The 27,452-nt window shown below is 33.0% G+C and overlaps 1 protein-coding gene across 1 annotated transcript in view; it reads right to left on the bottom strand.

Moving 5' to 3' along the window:
* The window catches only part of LOC133179280 (uncharacterized), a 32,943-nt gene extending 6,803 nt beyond the window's left edge, over positions 1-26,140 (bottom strand). Inside the window, exons 1-10 of the mRNA XM_061314068.1 lie at positions 26,130-26,140; positions 10,274-10,289; positions 9,063-9,203; positions 8,679-8,796; positions 7,102-7,286; positions 5,995-6,139; positions 3,950-4,024; positions 2,745-2,907; positions 1,698-1,837; positions 474-548 (exon numbers count right to left, since the gene is read on the bottom strand). Coding sequence (XP_061170052.1) covers positions 474-548; positions 1,698-1,837; positions 2,745-2,907; positions 3,950-4,024; positions 5,995-6,139; positions 7,102-7,286; positions 8,679-8,796; positions 9,063-9,203; positions 10,274-10,289; positions 26,130-26,140 — 1,069 coding nt within the window. The remainder of the gene's footprint in view (positions 1-473; positions 549-1,697; positions 1,838-2,744; positions 2,908-3,949; positions 4,025-5,994; positions 6,140-7,101; positions 7,287-8,678; positions 8,797-9,062; positions 9,204-10,273; positions 10,290-26,129) is intronic.
* Positions 26,141-27,452: the final 1,312 nt, after the last annotated feature.

Genomic DNA, 27,452 nt, shown 5'->3' with positions numbered 1-27,452 from the left:
TGCATTAATTTTCACAATAAGAGTACAGCTCAACTCTTTCTCTAGAACCCTGACCTTGGGGCCATGAATTTCACAAAATTGAAAGAGGAAACAATGTGCATTACAATCATGGTAACAGTTTAACTGCTCAATGCCTGGGAGCAAGGAAGATTTTTTTAAAGATTAAAGATTTTATGGTTTTAGTGCCACCCCTCAGATCCCAGTGGGACAGGCACAACGAAAATCAAAAAAATTTGTTTCCCTTTACTCAAAGATGCTTAATGTAAAAGGTGGTTGAAATTGGTTCTGCGGTTCCAGGGATAAATCTGAAAATGTTCCAAAGTTAATGGTGGACTGACGACTGATGATAGATTAAAAAAGGATGACAAACAAAAACAGTAACAATAAGTCACCTGAGGTGACCTTAAAAATTTCAATTTCCGCAATTGAAGTGCTTAAAATTACAAATTAAACAATTACAAGTTGCAGAATACCTAGTTCTGATGTCACTCCAAGTATGTCAATAAGGTCATTTCCCACATCCTCCATCTCTGTAGTGGCATGCTGTGCTGAAAAACATTTTTTCAGATGTTAATTCACATGTACCTTATTGAGTAATATTAGTTTCACATGACAGTCACCATGGACAAACCACCCTACAATGGTTCAACAAATAAATCATTTTAAGTAATTTACCTATCAAACTGGTTGTTGAAGCAGATGCTGCACAAACAATATAATATCCGGTATTTTTTTTTTAAAAATGCAAATTAAAGTTGAACACAACTCATAAATAGGCAAACGCCATATTTATTTTCTTATCTCCTATCTATCAACATTGTGGTATATAAACCCTTGCGTTTGTTAATCAGGATTTTTTGTATGTTGTCACTGTGGCATATAGAATATGAAACTATTTTGCACCACCTTGATTGCTATGCAGCAAACGATGAAGACAAAATCATTCATTTCTACATCACAACATAAACAGGCTAGTAAATCTAAGTTCAGGCAAGTTAAACTGTAATTTCAACACATTTGTTCAGACTGACAAGGGAATATTTCTCAGAAAAACATGTACTGTTATCTAACCTACATTAGTGTGTAAATAAAACAATGGATTGAAGTGAACACTTATTTCCACTAGGAAAGTGATTGACATTGTATATGCATTCAGAATCCCTCCAAAGCATTTCTAGATTGTACTCTTTATTAAAAAAATCTTCTTTATTCTGTTTTCTTTCCTGATGAATATGCTCTACCTGTAAAACCTTTGTTACCTACTAAGTACTTATTTTTATTTCCTCATAAAATATTAGTAATAAGATGTGTCCTGATCAAAATATGTACTGTATGTTTTGTGGCAACTGTCTTCCTTAAGCATTGCCTCACAATTAATCATTTCTGAAAATCAAAATTTAAGAAAAAATCCTACTGAAAATGATTTTTAGAAATATTGTAAAGTAAACAGGGTTATTTCTTCTAGGCAGCTTGAGTTTACACGTTATCAACATTCTTTTCTAGTACGTAGCTCAAGCTACTTAACAGACATTGATGTAACTGGTCACATTTTTTTTGGTAACATTTACAGTACATGTAGTAAACTACTAATCTAGATTTTGTATCAGTTTAAAGATTACATAAAAAACATCTGTGAGCGAGGAAAATACATTATAATGAAAGCTTTATATCACTACCAATCAGATATATATGCATACATGATGATGTAGGCAATGGTTCCAATGATGATGGCCTAGTAGAGGAGGTAGATGGTTCATTAGAGGATGCAGATGATGAGTGTTCAATGAATGGTTCCTGGGATAGAGAATCTGTAGGTTCTTCTGCAGACTGTGGGTAACTTGATAATAGGGAAAAAAATCAAAATAATTGCATGAATTAGGAATTTTAATGTAATATATTAAAAAAACTAAATGTGTCCTATTGAAGCTAATTGTGGCCATTGGGCATAATAATGAAACATTCAATACAAACATATTTAAAAAATGTACAAACTGAATATATACCCCAAAAAATGAAATTTCATTGATTTCAAGCAGTGTAAATGTGTCCAAGAATACCAGTCGTAGTTTAAGGATATTTCATCCCCTGGCCATAAGCAACCTTTGCATCAAGTTTGAGTCTCTGCAATCTCTACATATTCTGAAATGATGCACTTGGCCTAGCTTCTTGACACTCCCTAATATAATCATTTTTTTGGTGAAAAATTAGGGTCGAGCTATAAGGAAAAATTCAGTAAACCCTCTGAACACCCCAATTAAGTCAAAACCAACCCTTCCTTTGCAAAGTTTGGGCTTCCAAAACCCTACCAAATGTCCCTGGAGGAGAATATAATATTTCCCCTATTAAGGAGGAGCAGTGAAGCAGTCTTTTTTCTGTAGAAATGCTTATATGCCCATTCAAAGTAGTGATGTTCTCCATGAAAAAAACATAAAGTAGACAAACTTGTTCATCTAAGCTTCTGAATTTCTTGTGAGTTAGAGAGGAAAGGAAACATTTTCTTTGAATAAGTGAATTTCGATCTTTACATGTGAATCAGCTACTATATGTAATTAAAGCTTAATGAAATGTTCAAAGCATTTCTACAGTAGAACATAGGTATATGCTAAGAGTGCAAATTCATCTGAGTGTTACTTCTTTCTTTTTATCAAAATAAAGAGACTACCATATACAGTGTAACCCTGTGCCTTTAAATGCTTTTTAAAGCATTAAACACTTTTGATCAAATATGACTATTATACACATACTTTACTGAAATGCTGGGACAAGATAACAACAGCTGCAGCTTTTCTTCTCCATAGTGTGATGGAGGGTGCAAAGGTAAGACAGCCTGGGGAAGTCCCTCCACCACAATATCCCCTTTACGCACCATCTTGTAGGGAAAGCACCCTGCTTTGCCTGAAGCCTTTCCTGTTAAAACAACTTTACATCATTTTCCATAGTATCAGTCATGAACTATTAGTGTTCATCTTCAAAGTAACCCACAAAAGATTCTACAATTCTGACCTTAGCTGCGGGTCTACACATTTTTGGAGGAATTTAAATAAAGCTTTTGAAAATTAATTACAATATATATATATTTATATATATATATCCTGGGAAAGCATTTTTTTTCAATAGGAATCTTATTTAAAAAATTTATCAAGCTATCAAAGTAAAGAAAATAAATAGGAAACAGAAGCAGGCAGAGCATATTACAACTCTTTGGAGAATGTTTTGAAATTCATTACATTCACAAACTTGATAGGTATAAAAATTTTTTTGAATGATTATTTTAAAATTTCCACATATAAACATATTTGGAGAGTTTAACTTATGTTAAGACTCAAAACATTGCAACACATTCTGAACTAAAGATAGTTTTAAAACTTCTGATTTTTTTCTTTAAACCACTGAAGTTTGAAAAATTTAATTCTCGGGACTTAATATTGTACTTTGATCATTTAATTAGGTAGTTAATAACACACATTTTGATAGGGCCAGTGCTTGATGTATCCATCAACATTAATTCTTGTCATGTAACATGACCGATCTATAATGAGATTTAAACTGAAGTTTGTGACATATTTCTGGCTAAGCCAAGTCGATACACTAAAATGTTTTCCAGAATTGGGATATAAAAAATTAATCCTTCATTTATTTTATGACTCATTTCCAATTTAATTAGATTTCAGCTATAAAGCAGGAATAAACTTAATTTTTATTATTATACATGTACATGTATATGCAATATATATTTTCGGATTTTGACAAAAGGAACATCGTCTCCCTAAGAACCCAAATGGTAGCTAAGGGACAAAACTGGTCTGAAGAAACTGAAACCACTTTTGACCTATACTGTTCAATAAAAAATCTCAGATATATTATATATTTGTATGATTTTAACAATTAAAAAAAAATTCAACACACTTCTATACACTAGACTTGAAATGATCATAAAATCTATACTAACTGTATAATTCGTTCATGTGTACTTGAACTGTCTTTCGCAGCTCATTGACTTTTGATTTCTCTGGAGTAGAATAATCTGTAATAAATAAAGATTATTAAAAATACATATTTCCTTTTTGTGATTCTCATTTCATTATAAAAAAAAGGGTCATCATATATTTTTGAAAAAAAAAAAAAGATTTTCAGACAAGACAAAAAAAATTTTTCTTTGATCTTCAATCTGGGACAGATCGAAATATCAAATGGATAACAAAATGCAGAAGTACAAAATACAGGAAAACATAAAATTTACAATCCATGAAATACACTTAACTTAATATGTACTTTATTTTCTCCATACCTAAGAATTTATGTTTAAAAATATATTTTTTACTAAAGGATGAATTCCCGGAACTATGATCTGGGGCCCCTTTTCTACGATGAATTATAATAAACCTCATATCAATCTGGTAATTTTGAAATAAGAGTAAAGGAAAATAACACCTTGAGAAAATAAATATCTATAGTTTGTATTCTTTATAAGTTGTAGGAATGCCACATTATAGAGGAATTTTTAGACCCTAGCTATTACAGCTATAACTGGTTTGTGGCTTTTTTCTTTTATTAATATAGATGAAAGTAATGGGCAGATAAGTATTAAAGAAGGATATACAGGTCTGAGAAATTATTTTAAAGGGCTATTGTTATTATTTCACAGTTCACAAAGAGTTGCTTATTGACAAAAATTGTCCAATCCAATGAATGAATGATGCTTACAACAAATTTGCATTTTATCACAGACACATATGGTTCAGGTCAATTTACATCCCATCTCTTCTACATTTCAAACTTTAAGTGGTCAACAAAGGCCATTTATAAATGATGATGTGAGGAACCTGTCTATTTTTTTGGGACAAGTCAAGAAATGCACATAAAATTTGTATTCACTGATACAAGGGAATATATATAGGCAATTGTCCATCAATCCCTTGCCAAATGGAGTGGAGAAAAATAGAATTCTAGAAAGTATGTCAATAAAACAATTGTTTTTAATTGTGAGCATAGAAATAATTAATAGCAAAGTATGGTTCATATTTCATCTGACTAAAATGCATGAAAAAATAATATTGTCTATCCAAAAGCAAAAAAAAAAAAGTTGTTTTTTTTCTTAAATACTAAAATTTCCTAGCATTTGTATTTTTGTATTATTCACCTGAAATGCTACTCATTTATCTGATTGGTTGGTTTGAATGTCACATTGGTACCTCAATTAGCACGTGAATTTATTTTGATTGGAAAGGCCAACAAGATTTTCAAATGTTTTAAAACACACTATTTGAGTACATTTTTCTCCTTTCACATATAGGTATGTATAGACAATAAAATACAAAGATATATGCCAAAGGGGCAAAATGTACCCTCTTTTGCTGGTATATTTTTAAGGCTTCATTTCAAAGAGTGAGGCAACTTCATGGGCCAAAATTCAATGGAAATCGGATGTAAACATGGTAGGCCTACCCCCAAAAAATATTTAATCTTTCACATGGTGTTTGTTTTTGGTAAAAGTGGTATTCCATGATATTATACTTTCACGTAAACTATTAGAATCTGATTCATCAAGAAACATTTGTTAAAAAACACTATTAATGAAGCCACGCCCTCCAGCATAGCAACAGTCAACATTGCTTGACGAAGGGTGTTATTCCAAAAAATATTGACTGCGCAGAATTTATGCACACAAGGTTCACTGTAATAAGTATTTGTATAAAACATTCAGTATAATATAATAAATACTGCATGTAGCTGAGTGTAACATTGAAAATTTTCACCCCTCGAAAAAACCATTGTCAACCTCGGCTGTGCCTCGGTTGACAATGGTTTTCTTGGAGTGAAAATTTTCAATGTTACACTCAACTACATGCAGTATTTTTATAATGATACACATATCAACAATTAAGTGCATGTATGAATAAGAGTAAAATTAAGATTTTATTTTTTTGTCATAATCCTTATCGATTATTACAAAAGTTGACATATAAACCAATATCAATTTATAGACCTACTAACCTTGATTACAAAATCGGCTGAAATTTGGTTCAATATCCTCACGATCAAGGAATTCTCGACCCCTCCCTGTTCCAACGCTGTGGACAGTATTATTTTCAGCCACCAAAGCGAAATTGGGCAAGCCCATATTTTCCAATCGCCTACTCTACAAATATAGATCATTTTACATTATCAAAATGAGTTCAATTAAAAGAAGACTCAAATAGAATTCAAGAAATCAGCATTTTTTGGTCCCAAGATGACTGCAAAAACCTGATACTTATAATTTTCATGATATATAATATGAAAACAGATTCTTTTCAACAAAAAATGGAGATTAAATGACATTATAAACATGACAGTTATAATAAAACAGGCCTTTCAAAATCTGCTAGTACCTGATATTTTTACCTAGCTGAAATTATGATTATACCAGCCAAAATATTTGATAGAGAAAAATTGAATACTTCATTTAATCAAAATCTTTTCTATAAGTTTCCTCCTATTTTTATAAAAATACTGTCTGTTTCTAGTCAGGAAATAAGTTTGTTTTGAGTGACTTAATTTATATACATAAACAATGCATACCTTAGTACATGCATGCATTTATGAATATAATATTAACAAATTAATTAATTTGTTTACATTATTGTGATAATTAAAACAAGCTTGGATTAAACTATCATAAAGGGAAATCATATTAATCTGTGGTGGTCGGTTCATATGTGGTAGTGTACATTAGATACAGTACATGGTATCCTACTAGCTTGGACTAGTGGGTTAACCCACTGGACTGGCATGCCAGAGTCCCTGGATTCAATCCGAAGCCAATTCAGATAAATGTCTCTGTTGCACATTGACAACCAAAATTTAACTGGATTTTGGGGTCATAATGATTTCATATTTACAAAACATTCGTTGTAGTGTACTGATACATTGTAAGATGTCCCTTGTGGATATGTTAATTCATAGGCAAGATTAAATTCATGAAATCCATGAATATTAGTCCTTCATAATCAATTATTAATCCACAGCAGTAGAGGCAAAAATAATTAGGTTAACATGAATAATTGTTAAAAATCAAAAATCTCTACTAAATATATAAATATCAAAATCTAAGGTATTTACAGTCCATTCCAGTTGCTTCAGAAGGGTTCTAATGGTCTTCTTCTGAGTAGTGGGATCATCATTTGTTGATACACTTCCCCCCTCTTCTGACATCTCCCTTGCCATCTTTGCGTACCTCTCTTTCTCCTTCTCTCCAGCTGCCTCCCACTCCATTTTCCATATTGAAGGATTAAAGCCAGGATGATCTACAAATTTGAGTATTTTTCAAGTGAAATAGAACATACATGTAATCAAGATAATAATGTAAAATAATTTTCTTACTAAATTAATAAAACTTAATAAATATATGTATGAATGTATGTGGCATCCGGTTATAAAAAAGGAAATGAAGATACAATGAAATAATATTATTTGACAAACAAGAGGCCCATGGGCCTTATAGGTCACCTGAGTATCATGTAGCAATTGAATTTGGGCCTTGTGTTAAACCAGAGGACATGAAATTCACGATTTTGAAGGAGGCAGTACCAGTGCTCATCATAACTCTACACTTAGCATGCTTACTTTGATTACTTAATACCAAGAGGCAGAGCAGAAGAACAAAGAAAAAATGCATTTCCACCATATAATCAGTAGTGCCCCACCTCACAGGAATCCCTGACCCTGGGGACACACATATCACAATTTTGGGAAAGGTACCCTTGCTCATCATAAATCTTTGATTAATAACAAAGAGCAGATTTTAAAAGAATTAATTAAATTTCAGAATATAATCATTAGGGGCCCCCAGCCAACAGGTACCCCCCAGGGGCCATCAAATTAACAACTTTGGAAGAGGCACCCTTCCTCATACTAACTATGTACTTAGATCATCGGCATAAAACCCAGGACCAGAAGAGAAGATTTTCAAAGAATTAATGCATTTCCACTATATAATCAATAGAGCCCCGCCCTAACACCAGAACCCCTGACCCAGGGGCCATGAAATTCACAATTTTGGAAGAGGCACCCTTCCTCATCATAACTATGTACACAGTTCATTGGCTTAATACCCACGAGCAGAGGGGAAGATTTTTTAAGAAATAATGCATTTTCACTAAATTCAATAGAGCCCCATCCTAGCACCGGAACTCCTGATCCTGGGGCCATGAATTTCACAATTTTGGTAGAGGGCTCATTGCTTCTTACATGTGCAATCATGCGAACAGTTTGACTGCTTGATGTCCAGGAGCAAAGAAGAAGATTTTTAAAGATTGCATTAATTTTAGTGGTTTTTGCCCCACCCCTCAGGCCCCAGGGGGGCAAGAGCCATGGATTTCACAATTTTTACTCCTCTTCACCTATAGATGCTATATGCCAAAACTGGTTGAAATTGGTTCAGTGGTTTCAGAGAAGAAGCTAAAAATGTTCAAAAGTATACGACCGATTGACTACGAACGACAACAGATGAAAACATATATCAATAGGTCACCTGAGTGAGTCAGGTGACCTAAAAAAGGGAACTGTCACTTAACTATATCAAAACTTGATTGGTTATTGGATTAAATTTACCAGATTCTATAATTTTCAAAGTGAATTATAATTCATTGGAAAAGTTTAAAAAAAGGTTTTTTAAAATTTTAATAGTCAGATCTTACCCTTGGAGTATTCCTTACAAAATAAGGAATAAGCAGTTGGCCTTACTGCTGGGAGTGTCTTCCTTTGAACCAATTTACCATGTCCACTTTTGGATTTGTGGTAATTTCCCAACCAATTCTGAAATAAAGTATATATATATATATATATATATATATATATATATATATATATATATATATATATATATATATATATATATATATGAAAAAATAAAACACCACAATCAAGCATTTAATATTAATATTATTAATACGTACTTCTGTTATTGTAAAAATATGGATTAACCTAGAGCTTTTGATCAAACTGAGGCAAATACATGGTACATGTACCAAGGTTTATTTATCTAAAAACAAATTTAAAGCATAAATGGATAAGGGAACTACCTTTACTTGAAGTTCTGTTAAATTTAATTTTGCTGCCAATTCCTGGTGAGCACCTAACCAGGCCTTTCCTTTCCTTGTGCCCTGTCCATAGGCCTCCTCCAGCATCCTCACTTGTTCTGGCGTAAATTCTGTTCTCTTTTGCTAAAACATTGAATGTTCGAACAAAACTAAATTTTCACTATACTCAGTTTTACAACAGAATTTGAGATAAAAATTGATCTTTCTGGGACATTAAATAGTGAGTATTTATCAAAGTGTACATGTAAAGAATTATTTAGATTAATCAACTACATAAATGTACATATACTTAAAAAATAAACACCCTCACTTTTGTACCTTTCATCATTGTTACTTTGGATACCCACAGGTACATTAATAATATAAAGAAGTCAATTGATGAGTACGCAATACACATGCCATAGGCGTAGGAACTGGTGGGGGGGGGGGGGGAGGGGGCTAGGGGGGGCTTACTTTTTTTGCAAAGATATACATAATATAGGCATTGAAAATTGGGGCTTACCTTTTTTCGTTGGTTTAGCCCCCCACTTTCAATTAGCCACCCCACTTTTAATTTGCTTCCGACGCCTATGCATGCATATAAATCTATAAACATGATAAATGCATTCCTATACAGAGTATGGATATCTTTCTCATCATAAAAGGGGGTTTAATTGGTATGTGGTTGAAGAATTTCTGACAGGGGCTAGCAATTTAATTATTCAGGTCAATGGGAAGGAATTCCATGAATTTTCCCACTACAGCCCCCCCCCCTTTTTTTTCAATAGACCTTGGGGGGGGGGGGTCATGCCAAGCTCGCTGACACCCCTATTATTTTGTTGAAAAATGCGATAGAAAACACAACCATTATGTGTCATCTCAATAATTACATCCGAGAACTTTTTTACTTGGCAGTGCCTGGAGTCCAAACTGAAAATATTTGCCCACCCCCTCCCAATCTGAAATTGTTTCTATATATATATTCATTAAAACGGTACCACTTCTTCTAAACAGCTTGTGTATGAGATTACTTTTAGTTTATGTGAATATTCAATATAAAAATGTAAATTTATCATCATATTATTATGTATGTATAAATACTGAGTGTACAAAACTTTTTACAATGATTCTGAAAAATAACCCGCGACCCCCCCCCCCCTTTCCATTTTATTTTATCTACATTTTTCATAAGCAAACTGGTGTTTTACACTTACCTTTTCCATTTTAAGTCTTCAAATCAGTAAAGGATTGACAAAACTTGACTAAACTTCCTTGATTACTCTCTTCTTCTCTTCTTTTGTCTTTGTAAAGCGCACGTGCAATATAAAATGGCGAGTGACGGTGAGGCTGATCATCAACACCCGTCTTTAAATTATCACGTGACAAAATTTTACATCAGTCTGTTAAATATTTTATAATTTGCTAGGCTATTATATAGGCTAAATATGAAATAAATCAAAGTGTACACATGTGATGGTCAACAGCAGGAGCGGGCATCTGGCACTGATAACAAACATGACGGGGGGGGGGGGGGGTGTCTTATAGGTATGCAGCCGACACTGTATCATATATCATATTTAAAAAAACAACAACAAACAAACACATTTCAAATGTATTACTTGATAAATATATAAATTATCGTACTATTGTAACTTGATTTGTTCTTCTCAATAAAATTAATAAAAAAATAAAAGTTAAGAAAAGAAAAAAAACAACTTAGGTACTCTATTAGGAGAAGTGCAGTACGTGCTCAGCAAAATCGTTTTCAAAAGTCTCATATCCAGATATATTTGGCCTTATCATATTTATATATTTATTTATGCATTTTGTTACATAAAAAAAAAATCATGAATATGAATAATACTTGTACGAATTAGTTTTTCCTCTGTTAAGACCAGAGACTTTCCGTATTGCGTCTGGTGTTACTGTTCTGAACGCTAACCCCAATAGTATGTGGTATAATGGTAATACCACAGACAGCATTGAGAGCTGTAACCCCGTTAACTTTTTTGTCGGTTCAGAGCTGTAACTCTGTTCGAATCAGGTGCAGAAACAATACAGAATCTTCTTTTAAATAAAGAGACTATGATATTTGTGGTTTCTAACTTCTGATTAGTTCTTGAACTAGAACTATAAAAAGATTGAAAGGTCAAGATATAATAATTTTAACATATTAAGCTCCATCTAAGACTTAATTTGTTACATATATAATAAAAGAAAAATATTTTGATTGATACGTTTTGCATTAGTATCTTTTCAGTGCCTGCACTCTGAGTGATCCTAGAAAAATTCCGAAACAAACAAGAAAACATTTGTGAAAGGGGCTTGCTAAATGCATTAATTTTCCGTTTAGTTTACAATTGTAAATTTCTAATCTTATTTCAAAAAATAATAAGTTTAATGAACTAAACTTGCATGAAAAATCTTGAAATTCAATGATCACGATATTCTTCATATCGTTACGTCAAACATTGGTGTGTGCAAAAACATGGGCACGGGCTGTTAATATAAATGTTCGCTTTACTGGTTTTGTTCAATTTGTTAACTGCTGTAATTGGTTTTGTAGCTTTATGATTGCGCTCTTAACCATTTAAGATTTCAATGCAAAATTACATCTCCTTTAACATACTTTTAATTAAAACTAAATAGGAAACCACAGTTTTGCCCACCTTAGTGATCATTTTTATGTATTTATATATTCTCATTCTAAAGCTCAAACAACCTTGTCTGGAATATATTTAAATAAGTTAACGTTGAAATCGGGCAGCAATTAAAGATTCCTTTACAGTGACGAATCTGTCGTTGCATAATCTCCATTTTATTTTTTTTCCACATTGAAGGTTTACAAAAGTAACTACCCATTATATCATACCAGTCTTTCTTTTTTGTTTATCAGATGTTATGCTTGATGTACTAACGAAGTCCAAGACAGACACTGACAATACAACAAACACATTGATACATGTATTTACAGAATGATGTACACCATAAAAATGATTCTTTAAAGTCTTTCTTTATAAAAGATATTTCCAAACAGTTTTTGAAGTTGTGCAAGTGTAAATGCAGAATTCTTACTGAATATAAGCTATTGAATATGTATTTCTGGAAAAATCTCTTGAAATTATAAACTTAAATGTTTTGAAAAATAACGTTAACAAAATCAGTTATAAAAGTTGTTTGTTTTTGTTTTGATTTGCTTGTCAGGAATTTATTTGTGTTCAAGTAGGAATCCCTCCTCTCAATTTAAATTGCTCCATACGGGCCTGAAATGCATTTAGTATTAAACAACTCCTTTGAACCAGATCAACTACTTAAAATTTGATAGTACTATGGGATTGTACCTAAAGAATAATCGGGCGTAGGAGATAAATTGAATTTAGAAACACTGCCTTGGATTTTTCTGTTACCTCGAGCTCTTGATATAATTGTAAACTTTAATAAACTATAGCTCATCAAGATAAGTCATTCTGCAAGCGTAAAGAAGATCTTCTTAGTTTTCAACCCATATAAAATTAAATAAAGCCCACAAAGTATTGTCTTTGGTATAAATAGAAATATTTTACTAAGAAATCCAAGATATATCAACTATGTTCATCTGTGACGCACTTTATCAAATTGCAATCCAATGAAGTGCGTCGGCAAGAGAATTGATAAGAGGTATGATGTAAAAGCGAAGATATTGAACAGCTATAATTTCATATAATTCCCATAAACTTTATACAAGTTGGGAAAGGGAACAAACACGGATCTCTTGACGGAACTGGAAATACTAGAAGTGGGATTTGGTGACTAGGAGGAGTAGGAATCTGTTGACAAGTTACACCCGCATTTCTTACTGTATGCCAATTGTATTTATCAGGTAAATGGAGTAATCTATAGTCAAAACTGATATAAAAACAATCCCTAATAGGTACTTGATATGATAAAAAAAAAAGTCAGTCAAAAGTTCACTCAACGATGGCCTGTACGTGCAGAGAACTTCATTACAACAAATATTTTCTTTGTCATTTAGTTAAGATTTTAGATTGTCATTAATGTCTCTTCAGGGATGCATTCAATTACTTTCAGTAATACTTACTTTGGGTTTTAAAAGTAATCGATTACCAGCTGATTATACAACCATTCCATATATCAAAGTAATCGCGTACTATTCTATAATATAATCATAATTACTTGATGACTCTCAATTAAAGTGAGTTTTAAAATCCTATTTTTCTTATAAGGTAATTATTTAATGTTGGTTTTAAAGGGCACTTTATTCTAAATAGGCATTTACACCCTTTTTATTGCAGTTGACCTGAATTGTGCAGCTTTGACATGTCTATAGGTGCTTAAGATCTAAGTTTTAAAATCCTATTTTTCTTATAAGGTATTTGTTTAATGTTGTTTTTAAAGAACACTTTATTCTAAAATCTATATGCATTTACACACTTTTTTTTTTTATTGCAGTTGACTTGAATTGTGCCTTGACTTGTCTATGTATGACTCGTGTATTTTTGAGGCAATTCAAATTCGTTTATATCGTATAACATAAGTTGCCTACGTCACAATGAGTTACGTCAAAAACGTATTACTCCGCGTTACGTTATTTTTAAAATATGCTCAATTTGAAGCCATTTTTGGGGGGAGGGGGGGGGATTGCCTTATTGTCTACACTGAAATTAAATTATAAGGAATGAAACTTATTTTAACCTCTCTTATATCGTATAACATAGGTTAAAATAAGCTTCATTTCTCAAGATAAATTTGTCACTTAATGGTTCTTTAGGCAAATAATCAAATACTGCTCAAATCTGTGTTATACTTGTATAATATGAGTAGCTTTAAATGCATTCCTTAATTAACCCAAGAAATAACAATAGGGATGATAAATTATTTACAGTACAACCATATATACGAAGATACATATCAATAGGGATAAAAAATTATGTAGAGGTGAGTATATTTTGAAAAGTGGTAATTGGGTGAAATGTGTTTAACAATAATTTCCTACAGATATTTGAAAAATCATTTGAAGAAACCCTAAAAGCTGGAATAGCTGACACACTTGATGGCGATTGTACAAGTTTTTCAGTCGGTATGTTGTCAAATATGAATAAAATGGTACACTTTCGGTTATTTTGATATACTAGTAGATAAAACATCAAATCTATGTAATATATGGTATTATGAAATTAAAACAAAAAAGATTTAGCTATTTGGAAATGCTAATCACATTGTTTTCTCTCCTTTCACACTTTACTGGGATTGTGGTTGTAGAAAATTTGTTATTCTATAATCTATAGCTTGAGAATGTTTAATCACAATGGCCACTGTAACACAAAATTTTAGTTACTTAGAAAAATCCCATAATGAGATTGTGGAGGTCAGTACTCCATGTACTATTTATGCAAATGAAAGCTTGGCCAACCAAGCAAAGAGTACAAGAAAATCACTTTTTCCAAGTTTGACTGAAGGTAAATATGAAAAATATGAATTAATAAGTTCAATCCCAATATATATATAGAGAGAGAGGTTTGAAAAATTTTTCATCACATTTTTTTAAATATTGGTAATACATGGAACTGAAATATTAGTTGTATTTAAAATTTAAATATAAAAATGTACTAGACGGAGAGATGCATTCGACAATTTGCCGAACAGACCATGTTTTGAAAAAAAGCTGGAGGCTTTGGGAAATTCTGCTGATGAGGAACACAATTCTTTCATTGAGAAAGAAATCGTTGACCCTATAGTTTCGTTACAAAGTTGTAATGCGTCAACAACAATAAGATAACGCATGAAGTTGCAGGTATGTCAGGAATTTCCATTTGATCTGCTAGAGGAGGTCATAGAGTGGTAATTGCATGAGAGATGTATTTAGAAAATTTTGATACATTTCATGAGAGGAAAAAGTAAAGTATACTGCAAGTACAAGAGGCCCATTAACCCTGGCCAAATCTCAAATTTACATTTTATGAGCCCATCCTGGGAGACACATCTTTATCAAATTGAACAAAGTACCAAAAGATGGTTAAACATGTATACAAGTTTGTCCATTTTGAACTTGAACTCAGGAAGGATTTTGACTAAAATGTGTAATATTTACAGGGATCCTCTCCTGATGAAAATTTTAGTAAAATTGTTTGGGAAAGTTTCACGCACCATTATTGGCCCTCTGACAGGAATCATTGGAATCATTTTATTTAGAGAAACCACATGGGGCCAAAATTAAAAAATAGGTTTGTTTCCCCTAACGCGACCGACCCACTTAAATCGTGCCGACTGAAAAGTTTTTTTAATAAGATTATTCAAATATTTATTTTTATTGTTTATCAACTTAATAAAACACATTTTCATCAAAATTCTTTTTTTTTTTTCAGAACGGCGGCTTTTGTTTTACTCTCATTTGGCGCCCACAACATGTAGCCACAGAGGGTTATTTAGTGTTATAAAACAACGGCGATGTATCAGTCTTAATATACATCTTTAACTTATTAGAATCCTACACTCTTGAAACATTTCGTGAATTAAATATACCATGACTAAGGAGTGTTAAGATGGTATTTACAAATGTGTCTTCTAAAATTAAGGTTTTGCCAAAGGTAAAGATGTCCAAAAATTTATTTTTACAATAGCTCCAAAACTATGCGAGGTATAAAGTTAAAACTTTTACAGTTTATAAATATATCATTGATTAACAGATAGAAAGTATCACTTGAAAACAAATATTTAAAAAAAAAATATTTTTTGAGAAAAAAAAAATCAAAAAAAATTTGCATATTCAAAAAAAAAAATGCACCTGCTTAATTCTGTACTTTAAGTGAAAACCATCATTGCAGAAATAATATATGTTTATCAATAAAGGGCAAGTTGGACGTAAATGGTCTCTGAAAGGCTGTTATTGAAAGCATTACATGAATAAAGACAAGACCCCTATAAAATCCGCCATTTGCAATGTACTTTCGGTTTCAAATCTTAACATTTGGACAAAATAAACAGGGAAAACAACTTTCCAGAGGCTATCGAAGTTCAACTTGCCCTTCATTGATAATCATATAGTGTTTCTGCAATGATGGCTTTCGGTATAAGTACGGAATTAATTAGCTGTATTTTTTAAAAATATATGCATTTTTTTTAAAAAGAATTTTTCTCGAAAAATATTTTTTTTTAAGTATTTGTTATCAAGTGATACTTTCTATCTGTTAATCAATGATATATTTATAAACTGTAAAAGTATTAACTTTATAAACCACATAGTTTTGGAGCTATTGTAAAAATAATTTTTTGGACATGCTGACCTTTGGCAAAACCTTAACTTACGTAGTAAGCATGACAAAGCCTGCCTCATGAGCAGAGGATGGACCCAATTTGTGTATGCATATCAATAAATTTCACTCCATTTCATTCGTTTCGATCTAAAAAACACTTCATGTATGATTCTATTTTTACTATATAGGACCATAGGATTTGTAAATATATCTTTGTATAATTATTTCATCTTGATGAATATAATTCGGATGTCGTTTCTTCATTCCTTTTATTTATGGGGTAAACTTCGTGACTATAACATTAGATATATGAAACTTTAATCATTTTTGATATGGTTTGGTTGAAATAAATATTGTTTATACAGGTACTCTCTTTTCAAATAGTGTTGAAATCTTTAAAGTTGGCTTATGGTACGGCTTCCTGAGACGTCCAGTGTATTAAGTGTAAAATAGTTTGTTTCTTTGCTTTAAAATACCTTTAAAAATTGCTGGGTCGACATTTGAACATCTGCCTGGTGGAGGGCTCCTAATTTAGACTTTTTCTCGGCACTTATGGCCATTGATCATAAAGCATCAGTAAGGGATCTTTATCGTGCCAACAGCCACATGTATGTGACACTGCATGGCCCTACGTTTTTTTACGGTCTCATTTGACTGACTACATATATGTAGTTTCCACGCTCCACGTCGGGACCTGTGACTTAGAATAAGCTCCTTAACTACGTCGTGACTTCAAAACGAAACACTAGAATTACTTCGCCACGCAAGGCCCTTGACATTTTATCTGTGTAAGCACTCGAAGATGATAGTAGGTTTGAAAAATATTTACTCGGATGGCCGATGGTTGAGTATTTCCGAATCTTGTCTTTTTGTAAAAATTCAATTTCAATAAATTTACGTTGGCCTGAGATATTTCACAAGTTCAAATGAATAATATTTGTGAATTAATTTACCATACATGTTGCTTTTAAATTTCATTTGTATGATATTCGGTTTAAAAATCGGTTTCTTTTGTTCTTTCTTATTTATAGAGATATTATTCAATTTTCAGAATGTATTTTTCAAAACTGCTGTCAGAAAAAAAAATAATTTACCTACCTACCTACTCAACTTGAAGTTTTAGGGTCGGGTTAGGGGAAACAAAGATATTCTTAATGATGGCCTGGCTTCTGCTTTCCAGAGACTCATTTCACTTGTTTGTTTGAGGGGTCAACTTGAAGAAAGAGTTTGTTTATTTTTAAGTGAATGTAAACTATCTTGGCAGATATTAATTATGAATTAAAATGAAAGCAATGTGATTCTTAGACGATTTTCTATTCTGATTATTTAAAAAAGGTAAGGACACTATTTTTCGTCGGGTTTCCCAGTTGATGTTCAAGAAAAAAAAATGCATCACGTTTTACAACCTCTGATACACAGTAACAATAATGATATTATTATTTAAGGCTCTCACCAGATCAAATCACTTCAGATTTTGTCTTGCACCCACAAGCAGACTGAATCTGCAGGATGAAGCCTCCAAAACCTCAAAGTTTCAAATTATTCAACATATCAGAAGAACACCTATGATCAAGATATCAGGAGACAATTTGGATGTTATGGTACATTAAGATACATGTGTTTATTAATAAGTATTTGCTTGGTAAGAACATTTTATAATGCAAGATGAGATGATAAAAAAATCTCTACATAAAACCATAACATTTCCTTAATTAAACTTAAAAACAATATTTTATTTATGCTGCATACACTTATCATTAGGGTTCTGCATGAAATATTGCAGCCCTATAAGAATCACATTGTCCGTCTGCATGTCCATGAAGATATTTTTTTTACAAGTGAAATCTGCACACCTTTCAATGTAAAATCCAAATAGATCCCTTCACCTATTTGCATCAAACATATTTTTTTTCCAGAATCGCCTACCTACAATGCACAACCATATCAATTGTTTAACCAAACATCACATACCTAGCTCGCTTCACATACCTGAAGCGAGCTTTAACTTGCAGGATGGAGTAGAGAAAGAACGGATGATACTGTGTTACAAGGTACATGTATAATGTAGCAAATACTGTACAGCAGGAAATTAAACCGCGGAGTTAATATTCGCTATATTCGCGGAAATAAAAATTCCGCGAATTCAACATACAGTGAATAATTCCTCAAAAATTGATAAGGATAATTTGAAATATTACCGATATCTTTGATTAGATTCGTTAACTCTATTTGTTTTTCCTTGCAAACATAAAAACAGTAATTAATATAGCGGAGATGTAGACTATCTTTCTAATTATGCGGTTGTACGGATCAATTACTAAGACTTTTTTTTTTTAACTTAATTGATAAATAAACATCTATAACTAACATTTAATTCTGCCACCCAGTAGAGGTGCGATGTAATTATAAAACATGTATTGTTTGATTTCACCCGTGCGTATCACTCAGTCATATTATCTTTAATCAAGGCACATACGTAGTAAAGACAACCCAACACATTTATTCAATTTTATTAACAGTTCAACATTTTGACTACCGGTACTGATAACTTATATAGATTCAGGGAGATTTCAATATACTGCAGTAAAATACTACTCTGCACTCTACTCAAAACATACATATGAACGAACACCTGCCAAAGGGCTTCTTTTTTTTTTACATGAATGTTTTGGATACGACTTGAAATCACTTGAATAAATCACTCGAGTATAGACTCATATGTATTTCAAAAATATTTAATAAAAAGAAAGAAAGAAAGAAAGAAAACGAGAAATAAAGAAAAATTATCTGAATGCGTAACATTGTAAATCGTACAACAGTTTGTCTTCTAAGTAAAGGAGAAAGGCCGAAAACTGTCCATTCTGTGAGAGAAAGAACTAATCGAGGGCCGTAGGCCCGAGATTAGTTCTTTCTCTCACAGAATGGACAGTTTTCGGCCTTTCTCCTACTTAAAACATGATTTCCTTTGTTTTGAAAATTAAATATAAAATGTACAAAATGACAGGTAGCAGACATACAATGGCAAGTTCATTGTTTACGGAATGGACAGTCACAGGTAAGCTAGGGATGCAGAGCAATTTGTTAAATAGCCATTGTGTTTCCAGATGCAAATAACAAAAGGTTTTTGTCTTAAGAATGGACAGTTACAGGTGGATTTTGTGGGATACTAGTATTTATACAAGTATGCGATGCTTCAAAATCAGTTTACAGTTTGCGTTGTAAAGGCATACATGTTTTCCTGTAATGGAGAGAGTATATGACAGAATCAAAATCTTATAAATCAAAATATGCACAAAATTAGTGATATTTGGATCTGGAAACAGAAAAGGAAGAGTAAAAGAAATATTAGCCAAATTTTGACCCAAAAATGAACTTCGACGACAGATATAGATGATCAAATTCAAATCAAACCTGGAAATGTTTATTTGAATTCTATTTTTGGGGATATATTAACTGCAGCAGTGTAATGGTGAGATGCAAATTATGTTCTGAGTGCTGGATTAGCCATGAGCCAATCTTCGACCTGAAATTTTTTCAAATCAAATCGGGAAATGTTTCATTTTTATTTATTTTCTACCGAAATATTAACTGCAGCAGTGTAGTGTTCATAGTGCAAACTGTTTTCTGGGTGGAGGATTTAATACTAGACGTACTTCTATCTGAAAATGAATTCTCCCCGAGGGAACGATTTTTCCGAAATTTAAATCAAATGTGAATTCGAAATTGTGTCATTTGAATTCAAGTTTTGTGAAAATTAAGTTTTGGGTATTGAAATAATGTGCATCATTCATGGATTTAAAAGAGTAAAATCGAGTGGATGCTGTGTAGACATTGTGTTCTGGAATAACTTTGGTCTCCGCGTACTTTTTGTTATTTACATGTAAATTAAAAAGTATTTAGTATATTTGTTTTTGTTTCCCTCTTGAACACATTCCAAAGTTTACCTGTAACTCTCCATTCTCTTTGTTTTAACTGTCCATTCTTTTTGAAAAAAACTGTGCATTCTTAAAAGAATGGACAGTTTTCCAAAAAGAATGGACACTTACAGGTAACTTAATGGATTGTTTGAGGAGTTAGCTCAACATTAAGCTCTAGAATGGACAATACAAACAAAAGGTTTACGTCACAATCATGTTTTAATCGGGATTAGTACGGTGTTTTCATGTAGACTGGTTTTGTTCGATTTAATCGGGTTCAGAATTCGACATAATACGCAAGGAAAATATTTGAAGTGCTGAAAAAGTTTTTTTGTATAATTTTTCCTTTCCGCGAATTCAAACGACCGCGATTTGCTGCAAGTTGAACAAATCGCGATCTTTTCCGACCGCGATTTTAACCTGCTGTACAGTACACTTCGGAACAGTTCAATGTAACGGAAATATAAATAAGTCATTAAACTTCTTAAACATATTAAGTGTAGATATTTAGCAATATACATTATACAATTCCAATTTTTGAGATAGATATATTGCCAAAATTGTATAATAGTCAAACCTTTTGTAGATCTAAGTAAGCAGAATTCTTAAGGAAAATCCTAATGAAGGATTAAGGTGGATGGATTCATATGAGCCAGAGAATCGCTTTAAATATCAATCAAGAATAAAGGAGAAATATACTGTTGTTCAGCTCCCCATAATGCTCAAAAAAGGAAGCCAAGCATGAGGATTGCTTAGGCATCTTAGATGAGTTTGAGGCTACGCTTACTAATTTATTCATCGAATTATTTGGTATTATTTATTAGAAAATTAAATTTAGATAACATTTTTTGATCAACTAAGTCACTCATTTGTTAACATCTGGTTTAATAATTAAAATTGTATTATTTAAAATTTTAATTGTCATCAAGAGTGCAAATAAAGTTCCCATAATTGGCTTAAAAGATGGGAACAGGATTTTTTATACAACAAAAAGAAATAAAACAGATAAGCCTGTCATTTAATACTTAATTACACTGTAGAACCAAAAAAGCGGTTTGAGGTCATTAGAGGAATATTTATTGAATGTTGGCATCTGAAGCAGTTTTAGAGGTAAGTCAAGTTTGCTCATTTGTGCAATATCCATTTATTGACTATGTCGAGGGCAAAAGGCATTCTGATCCAAAGTGGACTAAAACAACTACTGACCAGTCAAGCATCTCATTGGCTACTCCAATGGGACACTCGGTTAAAAAAAATGGAAATGATAAGAATTTTAAGCATAGACTTTCAGTTGAAACAATATTGGAAGGTATACTAAGGATGTTTGATAAAATGCTAGAATACAAGGGGCTCCCCCCCCCCCATAATTAATTTTTCCGATATATAGTTTACTACAAAAAAGCTGCTTTATGGATGTTCTCCCTTATTAATTACATGTGATGACAATTTTTTTTTGCTCTTCAATTGAAGACCCCCCGGGTAAAAAAAAAATTCTCATGAATGTTTTAAAGGTGCATAGACACAGATTTGAAGCTTATATTTTCTCAAATTTTCTGTATAATATCACACCTTATATGTTGCTATAGCATTTCACACGAAAATAAAATTAAAAACTTATTTAATCTGGAAACGATTGAAGCTACGAAATTTCGGGAGGTGTTTGATTAACACATCCTTGCACTTTCACAATTTTTAACTTTATCCTTAATACTTAAGAAAATAGCAATTTTGTTGTGTATTAATGAATAATATTACATCTATAATCCAGAAAATTCAGAGTAAAAATGTGCGAAAGCAAAACCCACTCATATAAGTATTGTCAGCCGTGCTCAGTGTTGCGTAGTTGTGTACAGCATTTAACTAATTGAATACACCCGTGAAACGTAAACTGTTTTTGTAAACAGGGCACGAGCTCTATTGTTGTTAATGTTTACGTTTCACCGGGTGTGTTCAATGGTTAAACTCTGCACACACCACTGAACACGGGCTGACAATACTGGTGAGAGGATTTTCCTTTCTACATTTCTACTCTGAAATTTCTGCATTATAGTTTTAATATTTTTCATTAATAAACAACAAAATTGCTACTTTTCTAAAGTAATAAAGATAAAGTTAAAATTTGTGAAAGTGCAAGGATGTGTCTATCAAACGCGTCCAGAAATTCGAAGTTTCAATAACTTCCAGACAAAATAAGATTTTTATCAAATTTTCGTATGAAATGCTATAGCAACATATAAGTCATGAAATTATACAGAAAATTTGAGTAAATATTAACTTCAAATCTGTGTCTTAGCACCTTTAATGCCGGCATTTAACAATATCTAATTCTAAATTTTTGTATATGGTTCTTAAGACATACTTAAGTCACCTCTACCGGCCGCCTAAGTCTTGCTTAAATCGTGAAATCTTAGCACGCTTCTAGTTATGGTCTTAAGCCTAAGAATGTACTCAAGTCCTACTTAAGCATAGTCTTAGACTTAAGTACCCTTTATGTTACGAGCCCCTGGCCGCTTTTCCCGTGCTGTACTCATGGGCGGATACAGGATTTGTGATTAGGGGGGGCGTGGATAACTGGGTCCAGGGCGAAGCCCTGGTGGGGGCCCGGGGGGCGAAGCCCCCGGAAGCTTCTGGGTTTTCGTGTATTTTAAGAGTAAAACCAGGCACAATAATAGGGGTATTGGTTAGTTTATATGTACCAAAGTTTGGCATTATTAATACTAGTCATATCATACTTTGAATAGAGGGGGCCCAGGGGGCGAAGCCCCCGGAAGCTCCTGGGTTTTCGTGTATTTTAAGAGTAAAACCAGGCACAAAATAGCGGTATTGGTTTGTTATATACCAAAGTATGGAATTATTGATATTAGTCATATCATACTTTGAAAATTTTAGGGGGGGCGTGCGCCCCCCACGCCCCCCCTTAAATCCGTCAGTGGTACTATCAGTGAATATGAATTTCATGTGACTATTCCCTGGTCCAAAACAATCGGCTCTGAAGTGTACTCACACATTGTCATTGTTTACTACGATACATATATGCTACAATACATGTTCTGTGATCGATGTACATGAGAATTAATACTGTGTAAAATAAATGCCGTGCAGCAATAAATTTATGTATTTTTTAATAAATGCATCAACTTTTACTTTCTAGTAAACAAATAATAAAGCAACAACGAATAACACCAGTAGCATGGCAAAATTACGAATATCAAGTTATAAAAACTGGATTCTTACTTACTTGTGAAGACTTTGTGAGCGGTATTTCAACGTACTATTTAACACGGAAAATTGACTGTTTGTTAATGTGAGCATGGGCAATCTTAATTAGTATCTAATTCTTCGTATTTTTCACAAAAAACATTAGAAATAATTATTTATAGACCATCATGCTTTTCGGCTCATTCATTGGATTGAACGACGGTTCGCTGTAAGCACCGTTGTGCGCAATGACAATAATATCCATATAAAGTAGATTCCAAGACCTGTTTAATAATTGCACTCTTTTCAACAAAAAAGTTGCTGGGATTCTGCCCCCTTAACCTTTTTCAAATGCACATTACTACGGTCAGACATTGCTGGAAACGTGAAAGGGAAATTCGAGTCCCATTTTGAATTTTTCTCCTTAATGTGAGAAGTCAAGATACTATCTATGTGTTATCCTCTCTGTGTTGCTAACAGTCTGGCTTATGTAAGGGGACTCAAAGGGGTTCAAATCTCACCATTACTTAGATACACACAGTAGTGAATATATATTGGGTAGATCTTCGACGGGCTTACTTATCCCTGCACTAAGTGTCTAATCATTGCACAATCTCTGTACTAACTGTATATATGTAATCCCAGCACTGTCTAATATAATCACTGCAATAATTGCACAATCTCTGCACTAAATGTATAATCCCTGCACTAACAGGCTAATCCTTTAACTAATTGTCTTCTGTCTTAATAATTCTATCACCAATACCCTGAATATGTCACATGTAAAATGTCTTGGGGAAAATGATGTACTCAATCGTCCTATTTATGTGTTATCCTCTGTGTGTTGCTAACAGTCTGGCTTACGTAAGGGGACTTGTGGGTTTGAATCCCAACACTACTAAGATACACACAGTAGTGAATATATTTGGTAGATCTCCCGTGGGCTTACTAATCCCTGCACTAATTGCACAATCTCTGCACTGAATGTATAATCCCTGCACTAAGTGTGTTATCAACACACGATTTGCATTTCATATGTAATTTCATTATAAAGTGTGTGGGAAGCTTTTACGTTCAAAACAGCATACTATGGATCATCTTCGCTAGCCAAGGGTTTCCGATCTAAAGTCTACTCTAAAACGCTGTAGAGTAGATTTCGGATCGGAAACCCTTGGCTAGCGAAGATGACTAGGGATGGGAAGTTCAAAAGGTAAAGTTACTATTCTTATACAAATGCGACATCCATTTATGACACATGAACGGCCAGAATTTACAAATCACTGCTCGAATAATATATTGTGTAATCCATGCAATAATTGTATTCTTTCCAGCACCAATTGTTTAATTCCAGGATTCCATAACTGTTGGGTTCAAAATTAACTTTCATTACCATGAGCAAACTTTAGCTAGTGGCGAACATTTACTAGCAAAATTGAGTATTCACTAGCAATTTTCAGAAATTATTCATTAATGGTAAATTCAAGCTCGAATCTAGTGTAATAAGTCAGTGTTTGTTTGTTTTTTGTTTTGTTTGTTTGTTTGTTTTTTTTTTTTGGGAGGGGGGGGGGGGGAGAAATAAGAATTTCAATGTCAAAGGCTAAATTGTGATTTCAAGAAAACCCCTGTCATATGAGAAGTAATTTCAAATATTTGTATTACTTTGACAAATAATTGTTATTAGTAACTCAAGAATATTTTAAGTATGAATTATCTTATATTATAGAAAATAGTGTATGAAATAGATATCATTGAGATGGTGGTCATCTCAAAGGGTCCCGCTTTCAGCAACGAACACGAAAATGTAAGGTAGCTAGGGTTTATTTTGAAGAGGAACATTTGTGTACTATTAAGGAATGTGTTGTTTGAGTCTAAAGGGCCTCTATGGCATCCTTGTTATAATAAAAAAAATGGCACGAAAATCACGAGTGCTCCATACCCTCTATCAAAAAAAAAAAAAAAAAAAAACCGGCACAAAAATCACGAATGTTGCATATCCTCTACCAAAATATGGAAGGAAAATCACAAGTCAAGGAAAATCCTTAGTCAATTGGTAAAGTTTGAAGCTGACTGGAATTAAGGGAAAGAAATTATGCACCGAACAAAAATATAAACAGAGAGGCTATTTTTGAACTTGATCTAGAATCTTCGTTCAAGGTCACTGCACATCCATTGAGCAGTGGCACTCTGTGAGTGAAGTATGAGCCACATTGGACCAAGAGGAGAGAAGATATTCTCCGGACAAGGATTTTTCATAGAATTCTGCTATGACCTTAACCTTAGACCTAGAAACATGGTTCAAGATCACTGCACACCCTTTAACCAAGACACTCTGTGGGAGAAGTATGAGCCAGATTGGGCCAAGGAGAGAGAAGATATGCTCCGGACAAGAGATCTCGGACGGAGAGACTGTTTACTAAAGGGCGCCCGCAGAGCGGGGTCCTAATTATCTAATAAACGAATCCAAAATGTCTGACCAACAAATTAGTGAAAAATATGAAGATAGTAAGATTTTCTTTGGGAAAACTTCCAAGATATCTCGAAAAATACAGGCTTATTAAATTGGGACTGCTGTCAAATTTCAGCAGTTATTCAATTACTTTTAATTGGAAAGTTAAAAACATCAAACTGGAACTTAAAATATCAACCATTTCACAGAAGTTAATAAGATTGATACCATTGAAAAGAGCTAGAAAATTTGCACTTACATGGACGCCATTTTCTTATATTTTTGACGTATAACTCAAAAAATGACGTCAGAATCTCGCATGTTTAGCATACTGAAAAGTCGCGTTTTTTGTCCACATGAGAACATCGAAAAAGTGCTGTTATAGGCTTCTTTGAAAAGATGTTTAAAAAAAAATTGCCTGGAAGTAGAGAAAGACTGTCAGACTGGAACGGTAAATCAGCAATTCCATATTTTTTTTGCTTTGTTAATAAGCACAGTAATGTTATCTTGGGCGTTCATAAAAGATTTTTATTTATATGATATAGCTGGATTTTTTGGTCTATTATATAGCTCTCTACTGTATTACACGAAACATATTCTGTATAAACTGAAGTGTATTAATGCAGTTTTCCACAAATGTATCTTTAGTATCAGGACTCTTACCGTTTACGAATATTAAACGTACAAAAGTCTTCCCCCAGACACCTTTTTGTGCGTATTTTTTCATATTATTTCAACTTCGGCAATCCAAAACTCACTATTGCTTTTCACTTTCGACTTTTAAAAAAAATAAGACTGAGTCTCATTGCCATTCACAATCTTATTTATTTTCCAGGATTTAAAATTTTTGAACATATCGAGTTACGGTGGGGTTAGTACTACCTACACCGGCGCCGTTTTTGGTTTTACGAGAAAATATGGGACATCCTTAGCTTAACCTCTCTTTAGCTTTAATCCTTCCCACAAAATTGGTTAAAACACCTGACGAATTAATGCAAGCAAATTCTGTAACACCGTCCACTATTCTCCTGTGATTGTAAACTTTGTGTTTTTCTCACAGCAGCGTCTTTTTTACCCAATATTGTGCGCGATATTCGATAATAACATGCTATGTTTGACACACTCTTAAACCACCTCAGAACTACACAGTATTGTGCCATTAGTGATCATCCAAATTTAATTTTCATTACGTCACCTTAAATTTTCACAAGACTTCGTCGACCTGTATGTTTTAACCATGGCGTCAATGTTGATTAAATTAGTATACATTTATAGCATATCCACGTGACTGTCACGTGTCACAATTACGTAGCAAAAATTATTTTCGTCTGCTGTGTATTTCCAATGTAAACAAAATGGCTACCGTGCGCAAAGAATTAAGTACTGATGTGAAAGAAGTTGAGTACTGATGTGAAAGAAATTATTGTTTCTCTGTACCTGTCGGGATTAAAGCATTTGGAAATAGCAAGGAAATTACTAATACCCCGGTCTACAATAACATCTGCGGTTGACCGGTATCGAAAGCGGGGAAGTGTATAGAAAACATTCCGAGGAAAGGGAAGCAGGCAAAGTTAAATCACTG

Source organism: Saccostrea echinata, unplaced genomic scaffold, assembly GCF_033153115.1.
Source record: "Saccostrea echinata isolate AGI-Se365-2 ecotype Australia unplaced genomic scaffold, CSIRO_AGI_Sech_v1 ptg000004l, whole genome shotgun sequence".
In the NCBI taxonomy this organism is placed as follows: Eukaryota; Metazoa; Mollusca; class Bivalvia; order Ostreida; family Ostreidae; genus Saccostrea; species Saccostrea echinata.
The sequence above is the reverse complement of the archived record's forward strand: the minus strand, read 5'-3'. Positions and strand labels throughout refer to the sequence as shown.